Genomic DNA, 23,933 nt, shown 5'->3' on the forward strand with positions numbered 1-23,933 from the left:
TATATTGATATTTTAAAGGAAAATCTTAGACCTGGTGTTGAGAATAGGGATAGAAGATGAATTCTGGTTTTATAAGGACAATGATCCCAAACACAACTCTCGTGTTGCCCTAGAATGGCTTTCAAATAATTGTTCCCATGTATTGAAAGTGCCTCCACAGTTCCCAGACCTTAACATAATAGAACATTTGTGGGCATTACTAGACACAAATGTGCGAAAATATCCTATTTCTTCCAAAAACTACCTTATTTTATTTATTTATTCAATCAATAACATTTCCAGTCCTTTAACAGTGGTGAATACTTAAATATAAAGAGTTTAGAAATTAAGAGATATGATTTAGCATATTTATGATGTTTATGTAAGGAAAAAAACGACCTTATACACCATTTGCAGGCTGAATGGGCAGCAATTCCATCTACATATACAACCAAACTCTTGCAATCGATGCCAAGGCGACTAGAAGCTATTATATTGGCCAATGGTGGGCCTACAAAATATTAAAATAGCATTATAAAAGTTTTGTGTAAAGTGGTTCACTTTGAATGTGACATACGAAATTCGACTTTTTTACCCAGCAAAATTTGAAGGAAGGGGTTCCATGCGATGACGTGATTTCATGGCATCTTTTGCATTGGTTCAAACGAAGTCGTGAAAGATCCGACCTTTTCATTAGCATTTGAACCCATGCAAAGGAAGTCGTGAAAGATCCGATCTTTTCATCAGCATTTGAACCCATTCCGTCGATCCAATAGAGATGAATTTTGTGTTTTTATTTATACACATTTTTCTAAATTTATAGGATTATTTATTTACAATAGGTTTGATGTTGGCGGAGACTCCAAATCACAACTCTCGTGGTAATGATAATGCCATTGCGAAGGGTTGGTGGAAATGACATGCCAAAGCATTCGTGGAAATGACATGCCAAAGCATTGGTGAAAATGACATCTCAAAGCATTGGTGTAAATGACATGCATTGGATCCAAAAATGAATAGCATCTTTTGGGGTCCACGCTCATACAAAATTCATCGATGATGATGCTAAAAAGATGACATGCCAGACCACTTTTACCCATGATTGAATGACATCTTTGGTATAGAACATTTTGCTGGGTAGTTTTTAGTTTTTATTTTATATTTTAATTTTAAAACAGAATATTAATAAGCAAACACGTTGTAAATTATCTCTTTTGTTTAATGAATAAAATAAAATAGAAAACCCCACCGAAATATACTTCTTTTTATGTTTTATAAGCAAAAATTTTTTTATGTTTGAGGTGGTTCACTTTCAGTGTGAGCAACTGTATATCGTCTGCAAAGTCCAAATCTTTAAGATGGCGCTGAAATCCCCATGCAATTCCTCTCGTTCACTTGCAGACTTCGGCCATTACAGTGCCAAGCACTAGCGCAAACAATAGCGGGGATAGAGGGCAATCTTGTTTCACTCCGATATTTGTGGTGAATGTATCGCTGTATACATTGTTGTGTCGAACTTTGAGTGACACATTCTCATACATTGCTTTTATTATGTGGATTATTTTTGTGGGACTCCATTATTTCGCAGTCAATTCCATATTGCACTGCGTTTTACCGAATCGAATACTTTCGTGAAGTCAATGAACACTAGGTATAAAGGCGATTGCCATTCGATGGATTGTTCGATAAGTATTCGGAGAGTATTCGATTGGTCGATACAACTACGATGGGGTCTGGATCCAGCTTGTTCGTCGCGTAATGAGCGCTCGATCACCTGTAGCCTATTGTTAATGATTATGGCTAATACTTTGTAAATCGTGTTAAGGAGGGTTATCCCACTCCAATTGTTGCAGTCTGTTAAGTCGCCTTTTTTTGGGGAGTTTTATGATTACTCCGTGCGTCCAACTATTTGGTAGTCTTTCTAGCTGCCTGACTTCCGTCAAATAGGGATGTAGAATTTCTGCTGAAGTCCTCAGTTCAATCTGTAACATTTTGGCCGGTATGCTGTCTTCCCCTGGAGAATTGTTTCTTTTAAGTGCCATAATCGCGTTTGAAATTTCGTCTATTGTTGGTAGAGTTCTCGTCAATTTCCTCATTAACAGGCATGTTTTTGTTGTTGTTGGCACTCTCGTTTTCGTCGTTTCCATAACTATTGCTAATGCTTGCAAAGTGTTGTTTCCACCTTTCAGCTTGCGATTCAACATTATTAATTATATCGCCATTAGTATCCTTAATTCTTCTGTTTCTGTTGAGTGCTTGGTTAGATATTTGGCCAATTATTTGGGCATATTATTTGCTCCTGCTGCATTTTCGGCATCTTTTGCCATTTCTGGTTATTTTCTCTTATCGGTACGTGCTGACCGTTTCACTTGATTTGCAACGTTTTGATATGTTGGTAGTATATTAGGGTTATTAAGTGATTGTATTTTTAAGCGATTTCTTTCTTGGATTAAATTCCAGGTATTGTCGGATATCCAGGCTTTCCTTGTTTGGCTGCTGACGTATCCAATTTTATCCTCTGCTATGTTCTTTAGCATATTACAAGTAGTTTCCCATGAGTAGTTGTTGTTTGGCAAAAGAGTATTATTTATTTGCTGTCTCATCTCTTCTCTTGTATTGGCGTTTGTTAATTTTTGGACCTCAAAAAGTTTCCGTACTCTCTGAGTATTGCATCTTCTATGGACTCTCTTCAGCTTGAGTCAGATGTGGGCAATGACCAGTTCATGGTGGCTGTATATATCTGCACTTCGTTTTGTTCGAACATCCGTTAAAGAACTTCTCCATTGCTTCCGGATGCTGATGTAGTTGTGGTTCTTGTGTTTCCATCGGGCGATGTCCAAGTATATTTGCGTACTTACTTATGTGGGAATATCGAGCCACCAATGATGCGGTTGAAGGCTTGGCACATCGCGATAAAACGCTCTCCATTATCATTTCTTCTTCCCATCCCTTGTTTGCCCATTATCTGTGTTATTCCGGTGTTTTCGGACCCAATTTTTGCATTGAAGTCGCCAATAAATAGTAGAATGTCCCGACAAGGAACCTTTGCAATAGTAGCGGTCATTTTCTCATAGAAGATTTTAGTGTGTGTTTAGTACCTTTTGAGAGCATAATGCCGACTCCATTCTCTCGTCTTTCCGCTTTGCCACTGAACAAGACTAGACTTCCGTTTGATGTTGTAAACTCCCCATTTTTGGTCCATCGCATTTAACTTATCCCAAGGATTCCGATGTCTACGATTTATAAGACCTGCGCAAGCCTTGTAGAATCGCTCAGTGTTCTAACGTTCCAGGTTGCAATTCGTGTCATTTTTTCGTGTGCTAAAGTTCGTCAACATTACGGGTGTTGTTTCTTCATTTGTTGTAGGTATTGAGTTTCAGGTAAGTGGATGGATTGGTCCATTCTACCCTTGAATAGTAGTGGGGTTGCTACCTTTAAGCCACCATACTGGCTTTATTGGGTTTTCACTCCGGCGCCAAATATTCGCCTTGTCACTACTGAGATCTCTGGCCAACTCGGGAATTTGTGACCTATTATAGCTCCCGAGACTCTCCCCCTGTAGTCGCTGAGCTGTCCGCGACTGCTTATATGATACGCAGCTACCCAATATATCTACTGGGCTTTCCACTATCTGCAACCAGTGGACGCCTCCGTTAGCATTCAGCTATGCTTTCCAACAGGGCGGAAAAAGATACAAATTATTACGGAAAATATAATTTTGCTTCATCTATAAGAGCAGTACGACGCCTGTGGGAATAACACGGAAATATTCCAATAGAAAAATTTACAACATATCAAAACCAATCTTTGACAAGATTCTATATATTTAATCAATATCAGATGCTGAAATAGAATGAACAAATTCAATATGCACTGATCTATTTTGGATTCGTTGACCACAGTCCTAGACATGAAGCCAAAGGCCTGTGTACATAGGCAGCCTTGCCTTCCTTGCTTCTGATAAAAGAATAAAAAAAACCAGTAACCTACCTACTTTATACTACACATGTCGCAAAATGTTTGGGAGCCGCTGGGACCTCAAACCCAAAATGGTGTTATGGATGTACACCAGCATAATAAGACCAATACTCACATATGGAGCACTCGTTTGGTGGCCAACAGTGGGAAAGAAAACAATTCAGAAAAAACTATACAGCATACCGAGATCCGCATGTATCGGGGTGACAGGGGCAATGAGAACTTGTCCGGCTGTAGCCCTCAATACAATACATGCCTGCGTGCTTCTCAAACTACCGGGAAAAATAGCAACAAATGCTTATTACTGTACACCTGCAATAACTTTTGATCAGCCTTTTAAAGTTAAATTTCCAAGCAGGAAAGAATGGAACAATAGAACACCACTGAAGGTGTACGACATCAATGTATATATATAAAGGAAGCTTGTAATATACTTTTACAGCACCACTCACCAAACTCAATAGGAATTTTTGTCGACAATCAAGCGGCGCTCCTAGCATTGAATTCAAACATTGTCACATCAAAGCTGGTGAAGGAATGTAGAGAAGAACTTGCTGAGCTAGGACATCTGACCAGAGTAGTTCTTACTTGGATCACAGGTCATAAGGGTCTCGATGGTAACAAAAAAGCAGATGAACTAGCTAGATCGGGATCTACCTCTAACGAACTTCCAAGGGCGTCAGTCGCAACACCAATGGGAGTAGTTAAAGGGGATATCTTCAAATACTATCTTTCACAAACAGAGAGATCAGATGGGACAAGACTGAAATTTGTAAAATATCAAAATCTACATGGCCACACTACAACATTAAACGTACAAAGTTCCTGATCAGCCAAAATCGACGGAACCTGGCAAGACTAATTGCGGTGCTAACCGGTCACTGGGCCATTGGTTAGCATGCAAAGCGCTTACATATTACACCCAATGACTACTTTCGCAGCTGCGGAAACGAAAAAGAGGAAGAAACGGTTGAACACCTCCTCTGCTCCTGCCCTGCACAATTGCAAAGAAGATTGAAAACCCTAGGACGACCGATCCTACACGATCTTACTGAGATAACCGAACTAGGTCTGGGAGACCTTCTGAGGTTTCTCACTTCATTAGGCTGGATATAATTTACCAACATACTAAACAGAATAACAATCTCTCTCTATGGTTTTCAAAACGGTATATTTAACATACTAATTGAGGCTATGAAGGTTATAGCCACCACGTAAACCAACCAACCTATTTTGAAATTTGCCCGGCCTTCATTATTCTTTTATCACAATCAAGCAAGACATGCAGGCGAGGCTTTTTATGTACCTAGGCCTTAGTATCCTTCTCTACCATATTTTTAGATCTTAAGTAATTAAGTACGCTTGTTAAAGCCATTTTCTAATAAATGAATTATGAAGAACCGATCCAAGTTCGTACTAGCTGGGCTTTTGGTCTTTACCCAGATGTGACTTAAGAAGGAATGGCAGACGCTTATGTACCGAGGCCTTTATTCTCCGAATTTGAGCGGATGATTTGTCAGACCATGATGTAACGAATAAGTGATGACAGGTTGGTTTACTTACTTGTAGATAAGCAATTTAACTTCCGATGATAGCCCTTCCCGCATAGAGAATAACCTTTGATATGCTAAATTCATCTCCTTTGCCTTTCATAATACATAATCCACTTGTCGACAGAAAATCAATTGTTCGTGTTATGTGGTACCAAAGTACTTCATCCCATTCGATATTCCGATGATGCTGCTTCCATCTTTCATGGTTGGGATCATGGTGGAATAATAAGGTGTAACGCCAAAAACAGCTGATCTTCATACCAGTTGTCAAAATGTGGTATTGTGAATAAAATCGCATACAAAATGTAAACAAGCAATTCACAGTAATGCATTAACACCCTTTTATTCCACTATGTTTGGGATATATCATTTGAAGGATTTTGCAGGAGGTTTTACATGTCTCTTTAACTTTTTATTGTGGCAACTCTGCAACATTAGGCGGAAGACAATAGAGTAATTTTCCTGCTTCTTCTTCTCCAATGTATATTAAGTGGGGTGGTAAGGTTGATTGATCATCATATGGCTGGTCGTTCAAACAAAACGGCAAATGTTTTTCTATTATGGCATGTTGCATGCTCTCCAGTCTCTCTCCCTCCACACTTTATCACTCTGAGTGGCATGGTTTTTCTCACATATTTTTCCTGAGCGTGTCTAATTTTCTCTAATAGTTTACAAATGTTAAACATGATTTTCCATGAGAGCCATAGAGAGAGCGAGAGGTTAGTCGTCTTTGCATATTATTTTGAAAAACTACACACACCCAAAAAATGAGGCGCTTTTGAATGAATTTCTGTGTTTCTGTTTGTTTGAAATGTGTGCAAACCAAACCGGAAAATATGTAGAAGAACAAACCCTCCTGTGAGAGAAAACAAATACAACAGCAGCAACAACAACAAAAAATATCCGCGCCGTCAATGTTTTTTGGCTCTGTGGCCAAGCAAATGTATTACCACATATCAGTTTGTATTTATGTCAAGTCCAGCGTGGTTCACATTTAATCCACACAACGCCGCCGCCGATGTAGAAAAAGAAACACAGACAAAAAAACTAACAACAAAAATAAAAAGAAATCCTCTCTAACAAACAACCAACCAAACATTCATTATTCAAACTAGACAAGTGGATGGAAAAACTACAAAATACTATTCCAAACAGAAACAAATTGCTTTAAAAAAATTTCAAACTATAAATAATTCAAATTTCAAGTATTGTGCAAAAAGACGACAGACACAACGCGTTAGACGGACAAACACACACGGCAACTGGAAAACTTTAAAGCAAAGAAATTTATTAACATAAAAATCAATACAGTGAAACAGTTTTTTTTGAAAAAAAAATGCATTTCCATAAAGTGAATACCTTGCTGTTGCCTTTGCTCTTTATTGTGGGCTTGTTAAAAATATCAGGTAAAGTTTTAAAAATAAAATCGCTTTTTATTTATTTCTTAATTTCAATATTTAAAAAAGACTTCTTTTCCACAAAAGGATTATAAAGAAAGAACATTATGAACCATAATTAATTAATAAATGTGAGATTATGTGTGTCGGTCTGTATGGCTGGCTGTGTACAAGTGCCTGCGTGCGTGCGTTCTGCCATTATTAATGTAAAATCTTTGTAAAATATTTTTATATGTTTTGTTGTGGAAAAAGGGGTGTTTTCCTTAACAACAAAAAACATTAGAATTCACATAACATATAGACACACTACCACCACCATTGCCTGCCACCATTCATTCCCGTCATCGTCACCACCAGCCACTACTTATGTATAATGGGAGCAACAACAACAATATCATAAACAATATAGGATAGGCCCTTGTTATTTGAGAGTATACTGGTTGATTTTGCCACTCTAGAAGGAAGGATGGCGCTATGGCAATGGAAATAAAGACCTATTGTATTTTGGATTACAAACTACACTACTTGACAATCATTATTGTTATTAACCATTAATGCTGCTGGTTGTTTGATTGTCCATCTGAACACAATAATTGTAATGAGACTTAAGGGTTGCCCCAGTTGAGATTTTAGATTTTTTAGACCAAAATATTTCGAGAACATACTCGATTCATAAGAGCAAGAAAGGAAGCATAGGTCCCCAATAAAGCCATGTTTACATTGGTTAACTTCCTCCAGGTTAACTTCCTTTATAAGGATTTATTTAATAAATTCAGTTCAATGTAAACACACTATTATTACTATGTAAACGTAATATAAGACTAATTGGTTGTGTCCATGGCAGAACTACCAGGTAGTGGTATCACACCAACTGATCGAATATGAAAAGTCGTCGGGCCTAAAGAAAATAATCAATAGCATACAGAACATGTTACCAAAAATTTAAAAACGGCCAGACGAGTCTTTAATCTGCACTCTTTCCAAACTTTCTGTGGGACGTACCCGGAAGAGTGGTCCTATGTTTTTCAATAATAGGATATAATTCGAGGCTGTAGAAAATAATACGATGTTCAACGTTTGGACAATATCGGTTTCTCCCTTCGAGGGTTATCTTACGTAGTACCTAAACGTTTTGCAAATAAATTCAAAACGATCAGAGACGAGGCATTGAAGTGCACTTTTCCCAAATTTTGTGTGGATGTACCCATACGACGGGACCAATATAGTCCATATTCCGGCCTGTTTCATGACTAGATGAAATAGTACGATGTACAAAGTTTGGACCAATCAGAATCTCTCCGTGAGAGTAATCTTGCGAATTTGCCATTTTAGTTGGTGCCGTCAAGGTTTCTTGGAGCCATTATTTCAGGAAGTATGGACTTGCGCCCAAAATAAATTGTACCGTCGTAAAGGGAGCCGCAAGGACAACCTGCTGAAAAAAGTTCAAAACGATCCGAGAGGAGCTTTTAGAATTCACCTTCGAATCGGTTCATCCGTTCGAGATTTATCGTGCGCACCAGCCAGACAGACGGACAGACAAACGGAGGCACATGGTTAAGTCAACTCCAAATTGGCTGAAACGAATTTCATCAAAACATACTTGGGGTCTAAACCCGTTATTTCGATGAAGAACATTTTTTGTCGTATCAAAGTGTATGTACATATATGTATACCTTTCTTATGCTAGGTTTACATTTATGAAATCCACTCGATTTCAATTGTCAATTCCGTTGCAACGTAGTGGGAGTTGCGTTGAGGATCTGAATGGCCGACTAGTGTCTAAAGAAGTCTGGTCGCTAGCAATTTCCCCCTCGACGACAGGGCACGGGTAGAGTTGTACTTATTAGTAGCCTAGTCTGCGCGAGCTGTCACTGCGTACGATGGTCCATCCCCTTACGGCACACTCGTGGGAACAACATATGGAGAAAAATACAAAAGAAAACAAAAACCAAACTCTTCGGTTGCAGTCTGTCAACTCTTCCGAGAATGACCTTTTAGCATCCAGCCAGGAACTGGTAGCTAGCCAACTAAGTGTTGTGTTGTCAGTTCTGACACACTTCATCAGACAACCACAAAAACAGCAGCTCTGACCGTCACTGAGGATGGTAAAACTACAGAATCCAACAAGAAAAGTCCGGCCGACGTTCGAAAGGCCCTATACCAGAAGGCAAAATTCATTCTCCGCAAGAACGCTGCAAATGGTACGGCCCACGAACGGGAGGAGTTGGACAAGATTAGGTACACAAAAATCGTCGAAGAATACGCGGAAGCCAAAACCTCTAAAAGCGACGATCGCCCAACTTCCCCCAAACGTGAGCGCTCCCGAACTGAGGACAATAAGCCCGCCAAGAGGAAAAAACATAACACTACTGCCTCTTTAACAATAAAACGACCCTTCAATGAAGTAGTTAAGGACGACCTGATGGTTGCCGTGACTAACGACAAGAAGGGAAAGCTGTCCCCTATCACCACTACGGAATGGGGGGCATGGTAGAAACTAAATTGTCAGAACAGAAGGGAAAGCTGTCCCCTATCACCACTGCGGAATGGGGGGCATGGTAGAAACTAAAATGTCAGAACAACCAACAAACCAAATCGAGTGGATTTCGTAAATGTAAACCAAGCATTCGCCTAAAGGCTGAGGGTATAATAATAGTGCTGGTAATAATTGAGTAATAATTTGGAAAGACGGAACACGGACGAAGTGGCTTTTCTAAATAATGACGGTTTACCTTTTGATGATGGTGCTGTTAAATTAAATGAAGATTTGTTTCATATCTTGAAGAAGATGAAGTTAAAGGGATGTTCGAGAATTGTTTTGATGATTTTCGTCGAACGCAGTCCTTGTTTTCTTTTTCGTGGGCAAGTCCCTACCTCCTTACACAGTGATTTAAAATCTTTAAACACGATGCCCAACAAAAATGACTGCTAGGCACGATAACTATCGAAAGGAGTGACAGACATTTGTGAAAACTTTTCACATTGTAATACATATTTCTCTCACATTTAAATCAATCTCGAAGTGGACTATATCCGATAACTTCTTCCGTTACCTCGCCGACAAACATTCAACATTTTTCCTTAAGAGCAGTTTAAGGAAGGTTCAAGAATTGTTTTAAAATTTTCATCGAAGTTACTACTTGTGATTCTGATTATAATCATAAAATTTTTTCGTTGACAAATCTACTCGTATTGCTCCTGATATAGAAACTTTAAAATGTGAAATAAGCAAAGAAATGGATCTCAGAATTAGATCCAGTTCTAAGGTGGACCTCAGGTACGTCCTCAGCAAAAGTTGAACAATTTCTTGTTTTAATCCATTTTAAGGTCACTTCTAGTGGGCAGTCACAAAATTGTATTTTTTTTTTTTGCTAAGGAAAACCAATGCTTCATGGGCCCTTCATTCGTACTCCTCTCGAACTAACGTTTTCAGCTTTCCCTACTTCTCTCTCTACCGGCCCGAATATTCCAAAACCACCGCCCAAGTGGTATTCTCGCAATAAATGAAGAATTATGGTTTTATTGGTCGGAATTAAATGTGAAATTGCGTTAATTACAAAAATTATTAGAAGCTGTATGTTAATGAAATTTTCTTTGGCATAATCGAAGCTTATTAGACATTACAATAAACACTACGAGTAATTATGCATAGTTGTATAATCTCTCGGAAGTAGTATCGGGTATATTATAAATGAAATGTTCCATATCGAAAGAAATTACTGTAAAAATTGCATCCAGTTCTAAGAGGGACATCAGGTACATCCTCGAAAAAGGTTAACACTTCTGTGCTTTCATCCATTGTAAGGTCACTTCACGGATCGTGTTGAAATTTTAATAGCGGGTATTCATGACCTCAGCATTGTAATTTTTTGCTGTGGAAAGCTAAAGTCTTTGTTACAACGTTATCATTTTTTCTCCATACTTCCCCAAGTGGTATTCTCGCAATAGAAGAAGGATTATGGTTTTATTGGTCGGAATTAAATGTGTAAATTTCAGAAAAATTATTAGAAGCTGTATGTTAATGAAATTTTCTTTGTTATAAAAAGTCCTATCTCTGGCCCAATCGAAGCTTATTAGACATTACAATAGTCACTAATTAAGTCTAGTTTTTGTTGTTGCCTTCTGTTGTAGGCTTTTGATATTACTGAGCATCAGATTCTGCTTGCAACTTCCTTATTATGGTGTGAGGAAAAATGAACTTAGGTCATATTGAAAATAAGAAGCAATTTGTGGACGTCGATGGGGTAGAAGTGGTATTGGAATAGTAGAAAACAGGGGTGCCACAGTCAAGTGTTGTGAAGAAAGTAGACTTGAAAAAATAAGATAATTGGCGGGGAATTTGTGTGATATCGACTATAGTGAAAATAGTTCCTAAAATGATCCCCAATCGCATCAAAGTTCACCAGGAAAATTCTATTAACATCGCTCAAGCTCAAGTTTTCATAAGTGGTTGCTAATCAGCTGATCATTTAATCCTGAACTTCTTCTAATCTTCATTGATTTTGAAAAAAGTCTTTATACAGCAGTAACCATGACTGCACTGAAGACTTTCGCTTTGCTTTTTTGATTTCACTCTTTTACTTATTTCAATTAATCTTATGGGCACCTCAATCAGTACTAAGTTTCGTCTTACTGGCTTTGTTATACTAGTATGATCTCCTAGCTGCTTTGGGTCGAGTTGCTAAATGTTTGTTCCATCAAATTTGTTATGATTTCCTCCCTAGCCGATAGCCTTAGATACTAGTGCTATTTTTTACATAATTTTATTGTAATTTTGATTATAATAAATATTTGAAAGAAATAAAATAAATGATTTCCTCCACGGAAATCAGAACAGAAGTCCTTATAGGAAATCATGCCAAGTTTAGAGAAAAAAATGTCATCCTGTGATCCGATTGAAGACCTTTTGTCCTATGTCGAAATCTCCTTTAGGTTTTAGTGAAACCACCGCCAACAAATTACGAGACATGGTCATTAGAAAATCTGAGTCTTATACTCTAGAGTCTAGAGACGCGCATCTTTGCAAAGATCTGCACGATAACCCAAAAATGTGTACAAATTCGTACAAATTTTTACTGAATGCTGTTCGATAACAATATTATCCAGCAAAAGAGAGCGAGTTTGGAGAGATTTTTGGAGAGTTTTGTGACTGAGAACTTGCAAATTTTTGCTGGGAAAATTTAACCCTGTTCGATGTAAACAACTCGAAATGTTAACATTTTTGACCAAGAAAATCTCACAATTGCACTTTTTTTAGATTCTAAAGCATTAAATAAATAAACTTCAATTTTAAAAAGTATGTTTTTGTTCCATTTGGTTTAAAATATCAAAAGAAACAAATTACATACATTTTCGGAAACAGCTGACTTTCTTGCAAGTTTTTGCAAACAGCAGTTCGATAACTTTCAGCAATTTCTCTTGCTTAAGAGAGAAAAATTCACTGAGAGAGGTTGCTGGAACTGACTGAGTAATTATTGCTGGGAAAGTTATCGTACACACCTATAGTGAGGGCGCCCACTGAGTTGTTTTTGCGTTTGCTTCTCTCTCTCTCTCTCTCTCTCTCTCTCACTCACTTACAGTTGTTCTGTTCTAGAACTGCAAGAATCTACTAATTTTTACTATTTTCTCCGATAACATAAAGGAAAAAATGGTATCGTAGTAAAAACTAGTAGCTTCTTGCAGGTTCTGGAACAGAGTAAGTGAATGGAAATAACAATAAACATCAGCTTCGTTCCAGAACTAGAAAGTTTTTATACATTTAACACATTTTGCAGATTTATCCCCGAAATGCGTTGCCGCAAACCAAAAAAGTTGCAAAATGTTCATTTCTCTTTGAACAAAAATGGCGCTGAATAGCTTTCTCTTTAGAAACTTTTTACACGACAAATTTGAGCGAGCAAAAATGTGCAACATGTTTGCCAACTTCTGATTCGCTGACACGACGACTTTGACATTTGTTCTAGATTTTTTGACGTTTCTGCCATTTTTCCGTTCCCGTACATTTTGGAAAAATGTGTGTTGGACTCATTTCGACAGTTTGCTCTTTTGTCTCTTTTATCATTAAAAAAGTAGTGGAACGAAGCTATCATGTGGTTGTTGTTTTCTTCAATCATACATACACACCTATTAAAACATTGATGGAAATTCTTGAGCGACGCTGTCCTAGACCAGGGACGAGCTTCTTTGCTTAGATCGTATAGTGAGGGCGCCCACTGAGTTGTGTTTGCATTTGCTTCTCTCTCTCACGTACAGTGTAATTGAATGAAAACAAACAAAAACATAATGTGGTTGTTGCTTTTTTCACTCATACGTTCATACATGTCTTCGCTTTGGTTGTATTTCTGTGGTCGTCGCTGCCCTAGACAGACGACAAGATTAATTTGCATTAAGATGCGTATTTAATTTTAACCTGACAGAAGACAGTTTCTGCATTTACTAAACAGCTGTTTCCTGGTAAACAACTGTTTTGTTGTTGTTTGCAATGCAAATTGTGTCTCAGAGCATGAATACCTGAATATGCTCTCTCCCTCATATGAATATGGGCTCTTTTACGGTATTGCCATATTGAAATACCTAAATGCCCTTGCAGACGGCAGCGTTATACTATGTTTACATTTACGAAATCCACTCGATTTCATCTGTCAATTCCTTTGTGTATACGTCAAATGAAAACTCATCTGAAATCGATTGGATTTCATTTGATGTTTGACCAATGGAATTGACAGTTGAAATCGAGTGGATTTCGTAAATGTAAACATAGTATTAATTTGCATTAAGAACTGCATTTAAGTTTACCGTGACAGACGACAGTTTCTGCATTTGCGAAACAGCTGATTGCTGGTAAAAAAACTGTTTTGTTGTTTGCAATGCAAATTGTGTCTCAGAGCATGAATATGCTCTCTCCTTCATATGAATATGGCCTCTCTTTTACGGTATTGCCATATTGAAATACCTAAATTCAGTTTAAATTCCCTTTGATTTTGTACATTAAGAATGTGGACATTAAGCTGCCGTCTGTCTAGGGTATTACTTAAAAAAATGGCGCAAATACATTTCTTTTAAATGGTCTATTTCACAATTGGAAAAATTGTATAGGTACTGCGAAAAAAGAGAGATATCGATTGAAAAACATCCGCGAAATGTTTATCAAATATTATCCCTTGGTCGTTGAAGACCTGTGGCTATGTTCGATCAAAATAATATTTTATCGGTGCTGCAGAATTCCCATAGAAAAGTAAGCAATCCGTTCTCCTGGGATTTCTATGAGGGCTCTATTTGACTGCGAGTATAGAGATTTGAAAAAGTAACATCCTGAGATTCGATTGAATTTGATATTTCAAATTTATGACGTCTAATACGCACACGTGTGTGACCAAAGTAATATTTTGTTGTCGCTGCAGAATTCCCATAGAAAATTAAGTAATAAATTTAAATATTGCATAAATTTGGGTATACAATATCAGGAACTAATATTGCCACCCTTTAGCTACATATAAGGAATAATAACCAATCGAAAAAATCAATCATAAAAATTATTTAATATTTTCCAATTTTGGCAAACAATTTTTTTCCACACAAATTTTAAAGTTCAAATAGCAACAAAGACAACAATAAAAAAAACTTTTTTGCTTCCTTTTCCCATATAGACAATTTTTTTATTGTAAATTTGTTGTTGCCTTTTCAATCAATTGAACCCAAACAAAGTATAAATTTTTTATGAGCGTTTGAAGGAGGAAGACCAGAAGTCAGTCAGCGAGCGAGAAGCATAATTCGTTATACGCCAATAATAAAACAATGAGTGAATGTTGGTGGCGATAATGAAGTTTCTTCTTCTTCTTCGTTGTTTGGTTGTTGTAATATCTAAATGATAATTATTCCCATAATATACTAACCATAAATACATAGCCACATATTTGGTCATATTTATCCATAGAAGTTAGAAAATAGAGGGTATTACTCTAGCATACGAGTACGCTCGCTCGGTCGCGCAAGCTGCCAAACAGCGTTTAGTGTTTTTAAACGTTTGCTTTTTTTTTTGTTTTTGCTTCTTCTATCCAATTTCCATTGGATACGATGACACTCCTATAAAAAGCGTGTAATGAATTAAAGTAATTGAAATAAAATTTTGATGTTGTTGTATTCTTTGGCTGTATTTTTGTTATTGTTGCTGTAAAACCCCATTAAAAATATCATCTTTTTTTTTTGGACGTGACTAAATGTGTTTGGTATATTAATACAACAACAATATTTTTGTTATTATTGGTTGTGATGGGTGCCTCTGCTGGATTTCTCAATGGATGACGGGATAGATGATGGTTAGAGCAGGTTACAGCAGTGGGGGAGTAGATCTAATGTAGACCCAACAGTGGCGTATAGTGTCATCATCATTTGTAATAATAATTACTACAAAAATATGAATATCAAGGGCACCCCCAAAATTTTTTTCACCATTTATGGACATTCTTTAACTCGTTAATGGTGCCTTCGTTTAACCAAAAAAAATGATTGTCTTGTAATTTTGAGTTTAATTTCAATTTAAATGCAAAGGTCATGATCATTTTTGTTTGGTCATTATTTGAATGCGGAAGAATGTTAAATTTTTCCATAATTAATTCAAATATTAATGATGAATGAATAATGTGACAAGGAAATTAGCGAGTCATCGAGTCTGTTCGGAGCTATTGTGTGACAAAACTAGAGGAATTATAGGGAATATCTCTATCTTAGATCAAATAATGTTTATTTTTTGGATTTGTGCATAAAAACATATCAAGTACTACTTCGTCAAAATATATTTGGGACAGACTGTACATTTAATGCATATTGGGTCCTTAATGGAACTAATGAATGGCTTCTTTTATCAGCAAATATCTTTGGAACGAGACATGTTCATTAGAATATCAGAAAAAGAAAGGATATGCGTCATTGAGCAAAAGTTGCGCATATGCATTTCTTTTAAATGGTCTATTTTAGAATTGGAATATTTTTATATGCACTGCGAAAAAAGATAAAAATCGATTGAAAATTATCCACGATAGGTATGTTGTATGAAATATTATTCCAGCAAGAAATATCAATGTTAAAATTTAATTAGCGATGTCAATCATTGTTTTTTTACGCTACCGTAAGGAAGCGAGCACCATTGCGCTAGACAGACGGCAACGTTTATTTGCATTAAGATGTGCATTTAATTTTAACCTGACAGACGACAGTTCCTGCATTTACGAAACAGCTGATTGTTGGTAAACAGCTGTTTTGTTGTTGTTTGCAATGCAAATTGTGTCTCGAGAGCATAAATATGCTCTCTCTCCTACATGAATATGGGCTCTCTGTTGCAGCATTGCCATATTGAAATACCTAAATTCAGTTTAAATTCACTCTGATTTTGTGCATTAAGAATGTGGATAATGCAAGAATTAATTTGCATTAAGATGTGCATATAATTTTAACCTGACAGACGACAGTTCATGCATTTATGAAACAGCTGTTTGCTGGTAAACAACTGTTTTGTTGTTGTTTGCAATGGAAATTGTGTCTCAGAGCATGAATATGCTCTCTCTCCTACATGAATATGGGCTCTCTTTTACAGCATTGCCATAATGAAATACCTAAATTCAGTTTAAATTCACTCTGTTTTTGTGCATTAAGAATGTGGATAATGCACGAATTAATTTGAATTAAGGCAGTTAATGCAAATTAACGCTGCCGTCTGTCTAGGGCATTAACCAGTAGTGAAATTCTGTAACTCATTTTTCGAGTTACCGACAAATATCTTCTTATGTTTTTGTTGTAACAGTGTTTATTATTGTGTTTGTGTGTTCGTTCTTCTGCTCAATCTGGTTCTGGGTCTATCTCCAGTTCCAGGAAAGTGGCTGCATCGATGGGATGTAACCGCAGATCCCACACTGGAGTAGTTAGATGAGTAGGTTTGGCTTGGAAGTTGAAAAGGTGTTTTGTGTCGTGCGGGCCCATGCCGCATACTGGGCAGATGTCTTGCACGGTGCTATCGATACTTGCCCAATAGGAATTTAAGCGACTGCAATATCCTAAACGTATTTGAGCCAAAACTACTCTGGTTTGTCGTGGCAGCTGACGCTACTCAGCTGCGATAGTTGGGGGATGTACTACGATGACTTTATTTACACTGTATTTGCTTATGGCCTTAGCAACTGCGTCCGTGTGAATGCTATTCAGACCTGACTGATATGTCTCTTGATCTAGAGATTCTCTCCTATATTGTTAGACCTCCCTCTCTAGAGCATGAGTATCCTTCCTGATATGCCTGGGTGTGTCGGACCTAGCCAGCAGATGGTGATTGGGATGGCTCTCACGGTAACACCCGAGCAAGTACTGCAACGACAGCATCTCATTATGTTCTCGTTCTGGAAGAATCTTTGCCTCCTCATGTAGATGGTCCACTGTAGATTTGAGGAGGCACCCTGTTGCTGTTGAATCTCTTTCCAATACGTATCAACTAAATTTGGGGATCAAGCTGGAGCCGCATAGCTTACCACAGAACGACCTATCACGCTAAATGTGGTCAACAAGGTTTCTTTATCTGCACCCCAAGTGCAGACTTGAGGACCTTGTTTTGGCATTCGGGGGCAACGTGAACGTAGTGTCGAATGTGACCCCTAGAAATTTGAGACAGGAATTCTGCTACCATCGACTACGGCATTCAACTCTCTTCTATACTGCGCCGTCCATGTGGTAAATAGAGTAGCCGTGGATTTAGTGGTGGATATCTGCATATTCCTCGCGTGAAAAAAGATGGTAAGATCGGCTAAATAGGAGTTCAGTCTGTCACAGATGTCATCAGGATAGATACCTGACGCCAGGATTGTACAATCATCCGCTTACGTTACGATCTCAATGCCGTCTGGAGAGGGGCGGTATACAGGAAAGGTAGAGGTTAAACAGTTCCGGAGATATCATCCCACCTTCATATAGGAGATTAATAAGTCCCATCCATACATACATATATAGACTCCACTCAGCACCTGTTCGTCTATAAAGACTCCTTTCTAGTCGTCTATTAAGACTTTCTTCTGCTCATTTCTATATCATCCCTTTAATTCTTCTTCTTCTGTTATCTTTCACTCCCTGTGGAGCATAGGGCCTCAGAATAATCTTTGATTTGGTTCGGTTTCATTCATCGAAATGTTCTTGCATAGATTAGACACCTCCAAAATCCTTGTGCCAGCTGCCAGAGCAGGTGGATCTCTCATACCATTACCCCTTGGAGTTGTGTATTCTTTATAATTGTTTCTTTCCATTCTTAAAAACATCAGTGTACTAAGTCGATGGGTGTTGAGTCCAAAGACACGTTTTGAATGTTTGTATAGCGGGCCGTTCCTGGCAAACAGACGCTGCAGGTGTTTTAGTACTCAGCCGCCCCTAACATGGGAAAACAGACGCTGACCCATGAACCGCTCGCTCCGGGACAGTCGCTCACTGGATTCACGTGGGGTCCGCGGGGTCGTTAAGACCGCCCCTGCGGGCATAAAATAAATACTTCCTCTACCTCGTGTACAAAATCTCCCTTTAGCCAATCGAGTGCGACTTGACACACTTGCGACATCTTTAGACTTAATTGGCCGATCTGCTGAAATATCCTTTCCAATAAGCTTCTTAGTAAGTTTATAAACGGTTTAAGTGTCATTTTTACTAGTAACGTCGTTAGCTAGAGTGGCAAGTTCGTCTATGAATAGCCTTTTGTCCTTTCTATCGGGTGTTTTTTTAGTGGTATAGAACTTAGAATTGAAATAAAACACAAGAAAATCGTTTTATTGTCCATCATTTTGGCTTTATTGGAAGGATAATTTTATGCCATTAATGTTTAAATATGATTTCGGCTGGCTCGAATAAAGCCAATTCTAGAGGTCAAATTTTCAACCACTTTTTCGAGCATATGGGGCCGTATGTCGGCAATAACGCCACTAATGTTGGCTTCCAATTCCCCTAACGTTTTTGGTTTGTTGGCGTAGACGAGCGACTTCACATATCCCCAAAGAAAATAATCCAATGGTGTCAAATCACACGATCTTGATGGCCAATTGACAGGTCCATTCCGCGAAATTATGCGCTCATCGAATGTTTCCTTCAAAAAATCGATTGTGACGTGCGCTGTGTGGCATGTAGCGCCGTCTTGTTGGAGCCACAACTCATCCACATTCATGCCATCCAATTCGGGAACAAAATAGTCGGTTATCATGGCTCTATACCGGTCTCCATTAACGGTAACTGCCTCTCAAGCATTATTTCGGAAGAAGTATGGCCCAATGACTCCACCAGCCCATTGAGCACACCAAACAGTCAGTTTTTGTGGATGTAATGGTGTCTCAAGGGTCTTATGTGGATTCTCTTCACTCCAAATGCGGCAATTTTGCTTGTTGACGTAGCCATTCAACCAAAAATGAGCCTCATCACTGAACAAAATTTTGCGATGAAAATCAGCATCGAGATCAATCTCATTTTCGGCCCATACACCAAAATCACGACGCATTGCATGATCTCGCGGCTTTAATTCTTGCACAAGCTGGATCTTGTAAGGTCGCAAGCCAAGATCTTTGCGCAAAATATTCCATAAAGTTGATGGACAAAACTCCAATTGCTGTGCACGGTGGCGAATCGATTCATTCGGGTCCTCTTCAACACTTTGCTCTACAGCGGCAATTGTTTCTTCGGTGCGCACTGTTCGACGTCTCTGCGGATGCGTATTATCATATAGAGTAAACGTAGTGCGAAAACGATCCATGGTTAACCGAATTAATTGCTCCGATGGACGCTTATGTCGACCATAAAATGGACGGAGCTTGCGGTAAACATCGCGAACTGAACCATTATTTTCGAAATAAATTTGCACGATTTGCAAGCGTTGTTCTTTTGTCAACCTGTTCATGATGAAATGGCAAACCAAACTGAACATAAATGACATTAGAGTTGCCAGATTTGACCACAAAATGCCAGTTTTATCTCTATACGAAAAACAAACCTGTAAAAAAACACCCGTTACAAGCTTTACGCACTTCTTTGTTCTTTAGTTGTTATTCTTTCTCCAGTTTTACACGCCGAGCTGGGCATGGCTCATCATTTTTTAATTTCTTTAGATTTCTCCTTTCTTCAATTAGGGTCCACGTAGTAATAGATAGCCATTCTCGTTTTTCTTTTGAATATTGTCCTATTTTTTCTTCGCATATGCACTGAATTTTCTCTTTTATATGTTTCCACATCTTTTCGATTCCGTCGTTTTCCGGATATTGATCCTCCGAAAATTTAATTATTTCATTTGTTACAGTTTGTTTATGATGAGGCTCAGAGAGTTTAGCCACGTCGAATTTTTAGATGGACATGTTTGGTGGATTTTCTTGCAGGCATTCACTTTCATTTGTAGTACGGCTAGTACGAGGTGATGATCGGATCCAATATCTGCACTTCGTTTGACTCGAACATCGCATAGATTTTTTTCTTAATTAATTGAATTAATCGAGCTAACATGGCCAAAGGAGTTTTGTATTGAAAAATGAATTCTAGCGAAATACCACACACTCAACCATTACGCTACGATCGTTTTGCTGTTGGTTTTTATTAGCCAGCTCATCAGGCGTATTTTTTTTCATTTGACAGTTTTTTTTTCCTTCCTAAAAGTTTTCATTTCACATGTTCATAGAAATAGAATTGAGCCCAGGGTCATTAGAAAATCGGAGAAAGAAAGGCTGCTGTTTTATCTACTTTACAGGTCCAATGCCAGTTTAACTGCACAAAGCTAAAGCCCTCGACGCATACGATCCGTTGTGCGACGCGTTGCGCGTTGAAAACAACAACCATATGAAAAATGTGTAAGTGATGCCAAGTTTGGTTATGCATTTTTCATGTGGTTGTTGTAACGCGACGCTCCACGCGCCGTATGTGCCGCGGCCATAAGCCCTTGGTGTTTCTGTAAGTATTTAAAACATAATACCTAACTAAAAATTGTCTTCAATCAATGGATATAAGTCTTGGAGAAGGTATGCCATCTATAGGAGAGGTGCAAAAGGTTTTTTCCTTATAGAGAAGAATCTTCTGAGTTTTTAAAGCTTTTCACTTGTTTTAAAGAAATTTGTGAAAAGGTCAAAGGTCTATAAGTTTACTTTTACCTTCGAACAATAGAATCGCCGAACTTTAGCTCCGTTCCCGTACTTTTTAATGGTTAAACTCGTAAAAGAGAGAACTGCAAAAAATTTGTTGTCACACACAAGCTTTTTGAAATAGTTCGAGAACGGAAAAATGGAAAATACGTCAAAAAAAAAAACTGGAACAAATGTCAAAGTCGGCGTATCAGCCAATCAGACGCCGGCAACCATGTTACTATTTTTTTACTCGCCCAAATTTGTCGTGTAAAAAGTTTTTAAAGAGAGCGTCATTCAGCGCCATTTCTGTTTAAAGAGAAGTGAACATTTTAGAACTTTTTTGTGTACGGGAACGCTTTTTCGAGTAAAATGTGTAAAAATTGTAAAAACTTTTTAGTTCTGGAACACAGCTTTTATTTATTTCTTTAGTTTTTTTATTGCTACTATGTACTTATTCTATGTTAAGGGGCCCTTGAAAACATTCTTGCCAATACGGTCATGTGCCAATGGTACTGCTGCTTCTGTTGTTGCTGTTGTTATTGGTCGTTGTGAAGACAACAACAAACAATATTTTTGTACATTTGGCCGTTTGTCGTTTTTGGTGGAATGTGCATGAACATTTAAATATTGGAAAACTACATTCTGACTCTGCTGCTGACATCATCGCCAACGCCACATGAAAAAGAAAAAACTATACTTGCGGAGCCAAATTTACCCATACACACGCATGGTGGCTGGCAGACAGACAGATGGACAGACATGACGTTCGGTGTCCGTCCACCCCAATGTTGTTGCTTTTTTTTCGACACAATCACCCATTGACGAAGGGGAGGACGAGGACTATGATGACGATTCGGTATGTCAGTCAGTCATAAGACAGACAAAACGGGCCAACATCCAACAGTTATACAATGCGTGTGCAATATTTGAAACAAATAAAACTGTATTAAGAATGCCAGCACGCACGAACCCACTCCCATACACCGACCATATTGTACATACATAGGTATAAATGTATGGGTGGATGGATGTATTTTACCAGGTTCATCCATATGGACGATGGATGGATGGGATGTGTGAGATTTTGTATATTTTTTAAACAGAAAAAAATTGAATACTAATTCCAACAACAACGAAAAATTGCATATTTCATTCGAAAATCATCAACAGCAGCAGCGGACAAACGATCATTGGTGCTTGCCCGCCTTCTTAGTCAGCAAACATTAGCATCAGTTTCCTTAAATTCTTTTCCCCATTATTATTGTTGTTGTTGTTCTTTTTCGGTAATGCACACATCTCACAACTATGCAGAAACCACTGCTTGTCATACACACCCTAAAATATGGATTAATATTTTTGCTTTTGTTTACAAAACATCTCATATGTACAATGATTTTCCTTAAAATACTTTTTTTTTGGTTGTTTGCGTTTTCGCCTTCCTTAGCAGAAAATTGCAAAACAGAAAATCCAAAAAAAAAAAATAAATCTTCCTTATGTGTGCTAAAGCCAAGCATGTCTTTTGTTGTTATACTTAACCTTATCTCTTGTTTTCTTATCTATTGTTAAATATTTCTCTCTCTCCCTACTTCCCTCTCTCAATCTATATTGTACTCATTGTGTATCCTTTTCTTTTGCAGGCATTGACGCTGTGGAGAATCAACAACAAAAGGGTAAACAGGATGTCGGCTCACCAGAATTCGATTACGGCGATGAAAGTGAGCCTGAGGTTGTTCCCACCAACGGCGATGTGACCCCAAAAACCAATTCAGTAAAACCCTACTTTGAAAACAAATTAAACATTGTTTATTATTCACATGAGGGGGAGAACATAACCTTAAATTGTGCGCCAAAAAATTTGGATGGTAAATATGTTTTTTTGTTGTTTTATATCATATGTATGTGCATTCTTAACCTCAAACAGCCAAGCAGCCACGTACACATCGACATGGAAAATTGTGTAAACAACGAAAATAATTGTTGCTAATAACCCAGTTTAATGGTAAATTTGACCTAGTGACAAGAGTTTGGTATGCAATTTTTCGTTTTAATGATAAGTGGCTCTAATTTATTGGGGAGCTTATCATTCCATTGAGGAGAAGAGGAGCTATAACGATATCACAACAGTTGTTTTACCCCAGAACGATAACGAAGCCAAAGCAAGGATTTTTTGCATACTCTTGGGAGCTGATAAGTCCACGGTGCATAACAGCATAACATTCATGATTAAGAGCCGCCTGATTAATGACATACATAGTATATAGTTACGGTCCTGTGAGGCTGTTTTCAAGTCCTCTAACCAACTCTATTGCTTTGCTGATAGCAAGAATCTCTGCTTGAAAGACGCTACAGCTATTACATGGTCCATTATTACACCCTTTCTGTAGTTAAATTTTGGACGGTATCGGACAGATAACACGTTTTTTGTTTTTACATGTTTCCTTTAAAAATAAGTGTCAGATAAACTAAAAGGAGGTATGTGTTCCTTTTAAAAATCAAAGTGCGCCCGAAAGTATGCTTTACCAAAAAAAAAAAAAACAAGAAAAATTTGAGAGCATATCCAAATCAACCAATCAGATTTGAGTAAATTTGATGTGTACAGTCCATGGCACAATAAGAAGGTACAGCGCCAAAAACAGCTGATTTTCAGACTAGTTGTCAAAATGCATTATTGTGAATAAAATCTCATACAAAATGTAATCAAGCAATCCACAGCTCTGCATTATTGTCATCAAATTAGACATTTGGTATGATTTGATGTAACACCTTCTTATTCCACCATGGTACAGTCTTTTTTGCCTGATATTGCCATATTTTTACAAAATGTAACATTTATTTTAAATGGCAGATGTAATAATAAATCTCTAGAAATGCTAACTTTATTCCCTACTTTACGTAAAGTAAGGTATAACACAAATGGA

The 23,933-nt window shown here is 37.8% G+C and overlaps 1 protein-coding gene across 1 annotated transcript in view; it reads left to right on the forward strand.

Moving 5' to 3' along the window:
- The first annotated feature begins 6,307 nt into the window (after nt 1-6,307).
- Nucleotides 6,308-23,933, forward strand: part of LOC141405352 (uncharacterized) — a 35,594-nt gene continuing 17,968 nt past the window's right edge. Inside the window, exons 1-2 of the mRNA XM_073989582.1 lie at nt 6,308-6,916; nt 22,653-22,877. Of these exons, the coding sequence (XP_073845683.1) occupies nt 6,847-6,916; nt 22,653-22,877 (295 nt within the window). The 5' untranslated portion in view covers nt 6,308-6,846. The remainder of the gene's footprint in view (nt 6,917-22,652; nt 22,878-23,933) is intronic.

The sequence above is a fragment of the Musca autumnalis genome, unplaced genomic scaffold (assembly GCF_047663935.1).
Source record: "Musca autumnalis isolate F117 unplaced genomic scaffold, ASM4766393v1 scaffold_5, whole genome shotgun sequence".
Taxonomy (NCBI): Eukaryota; Metazoa; Arthropoda; class Insecta; order Diptera; family Muscidae; genus Musca; species Musca autumnalis.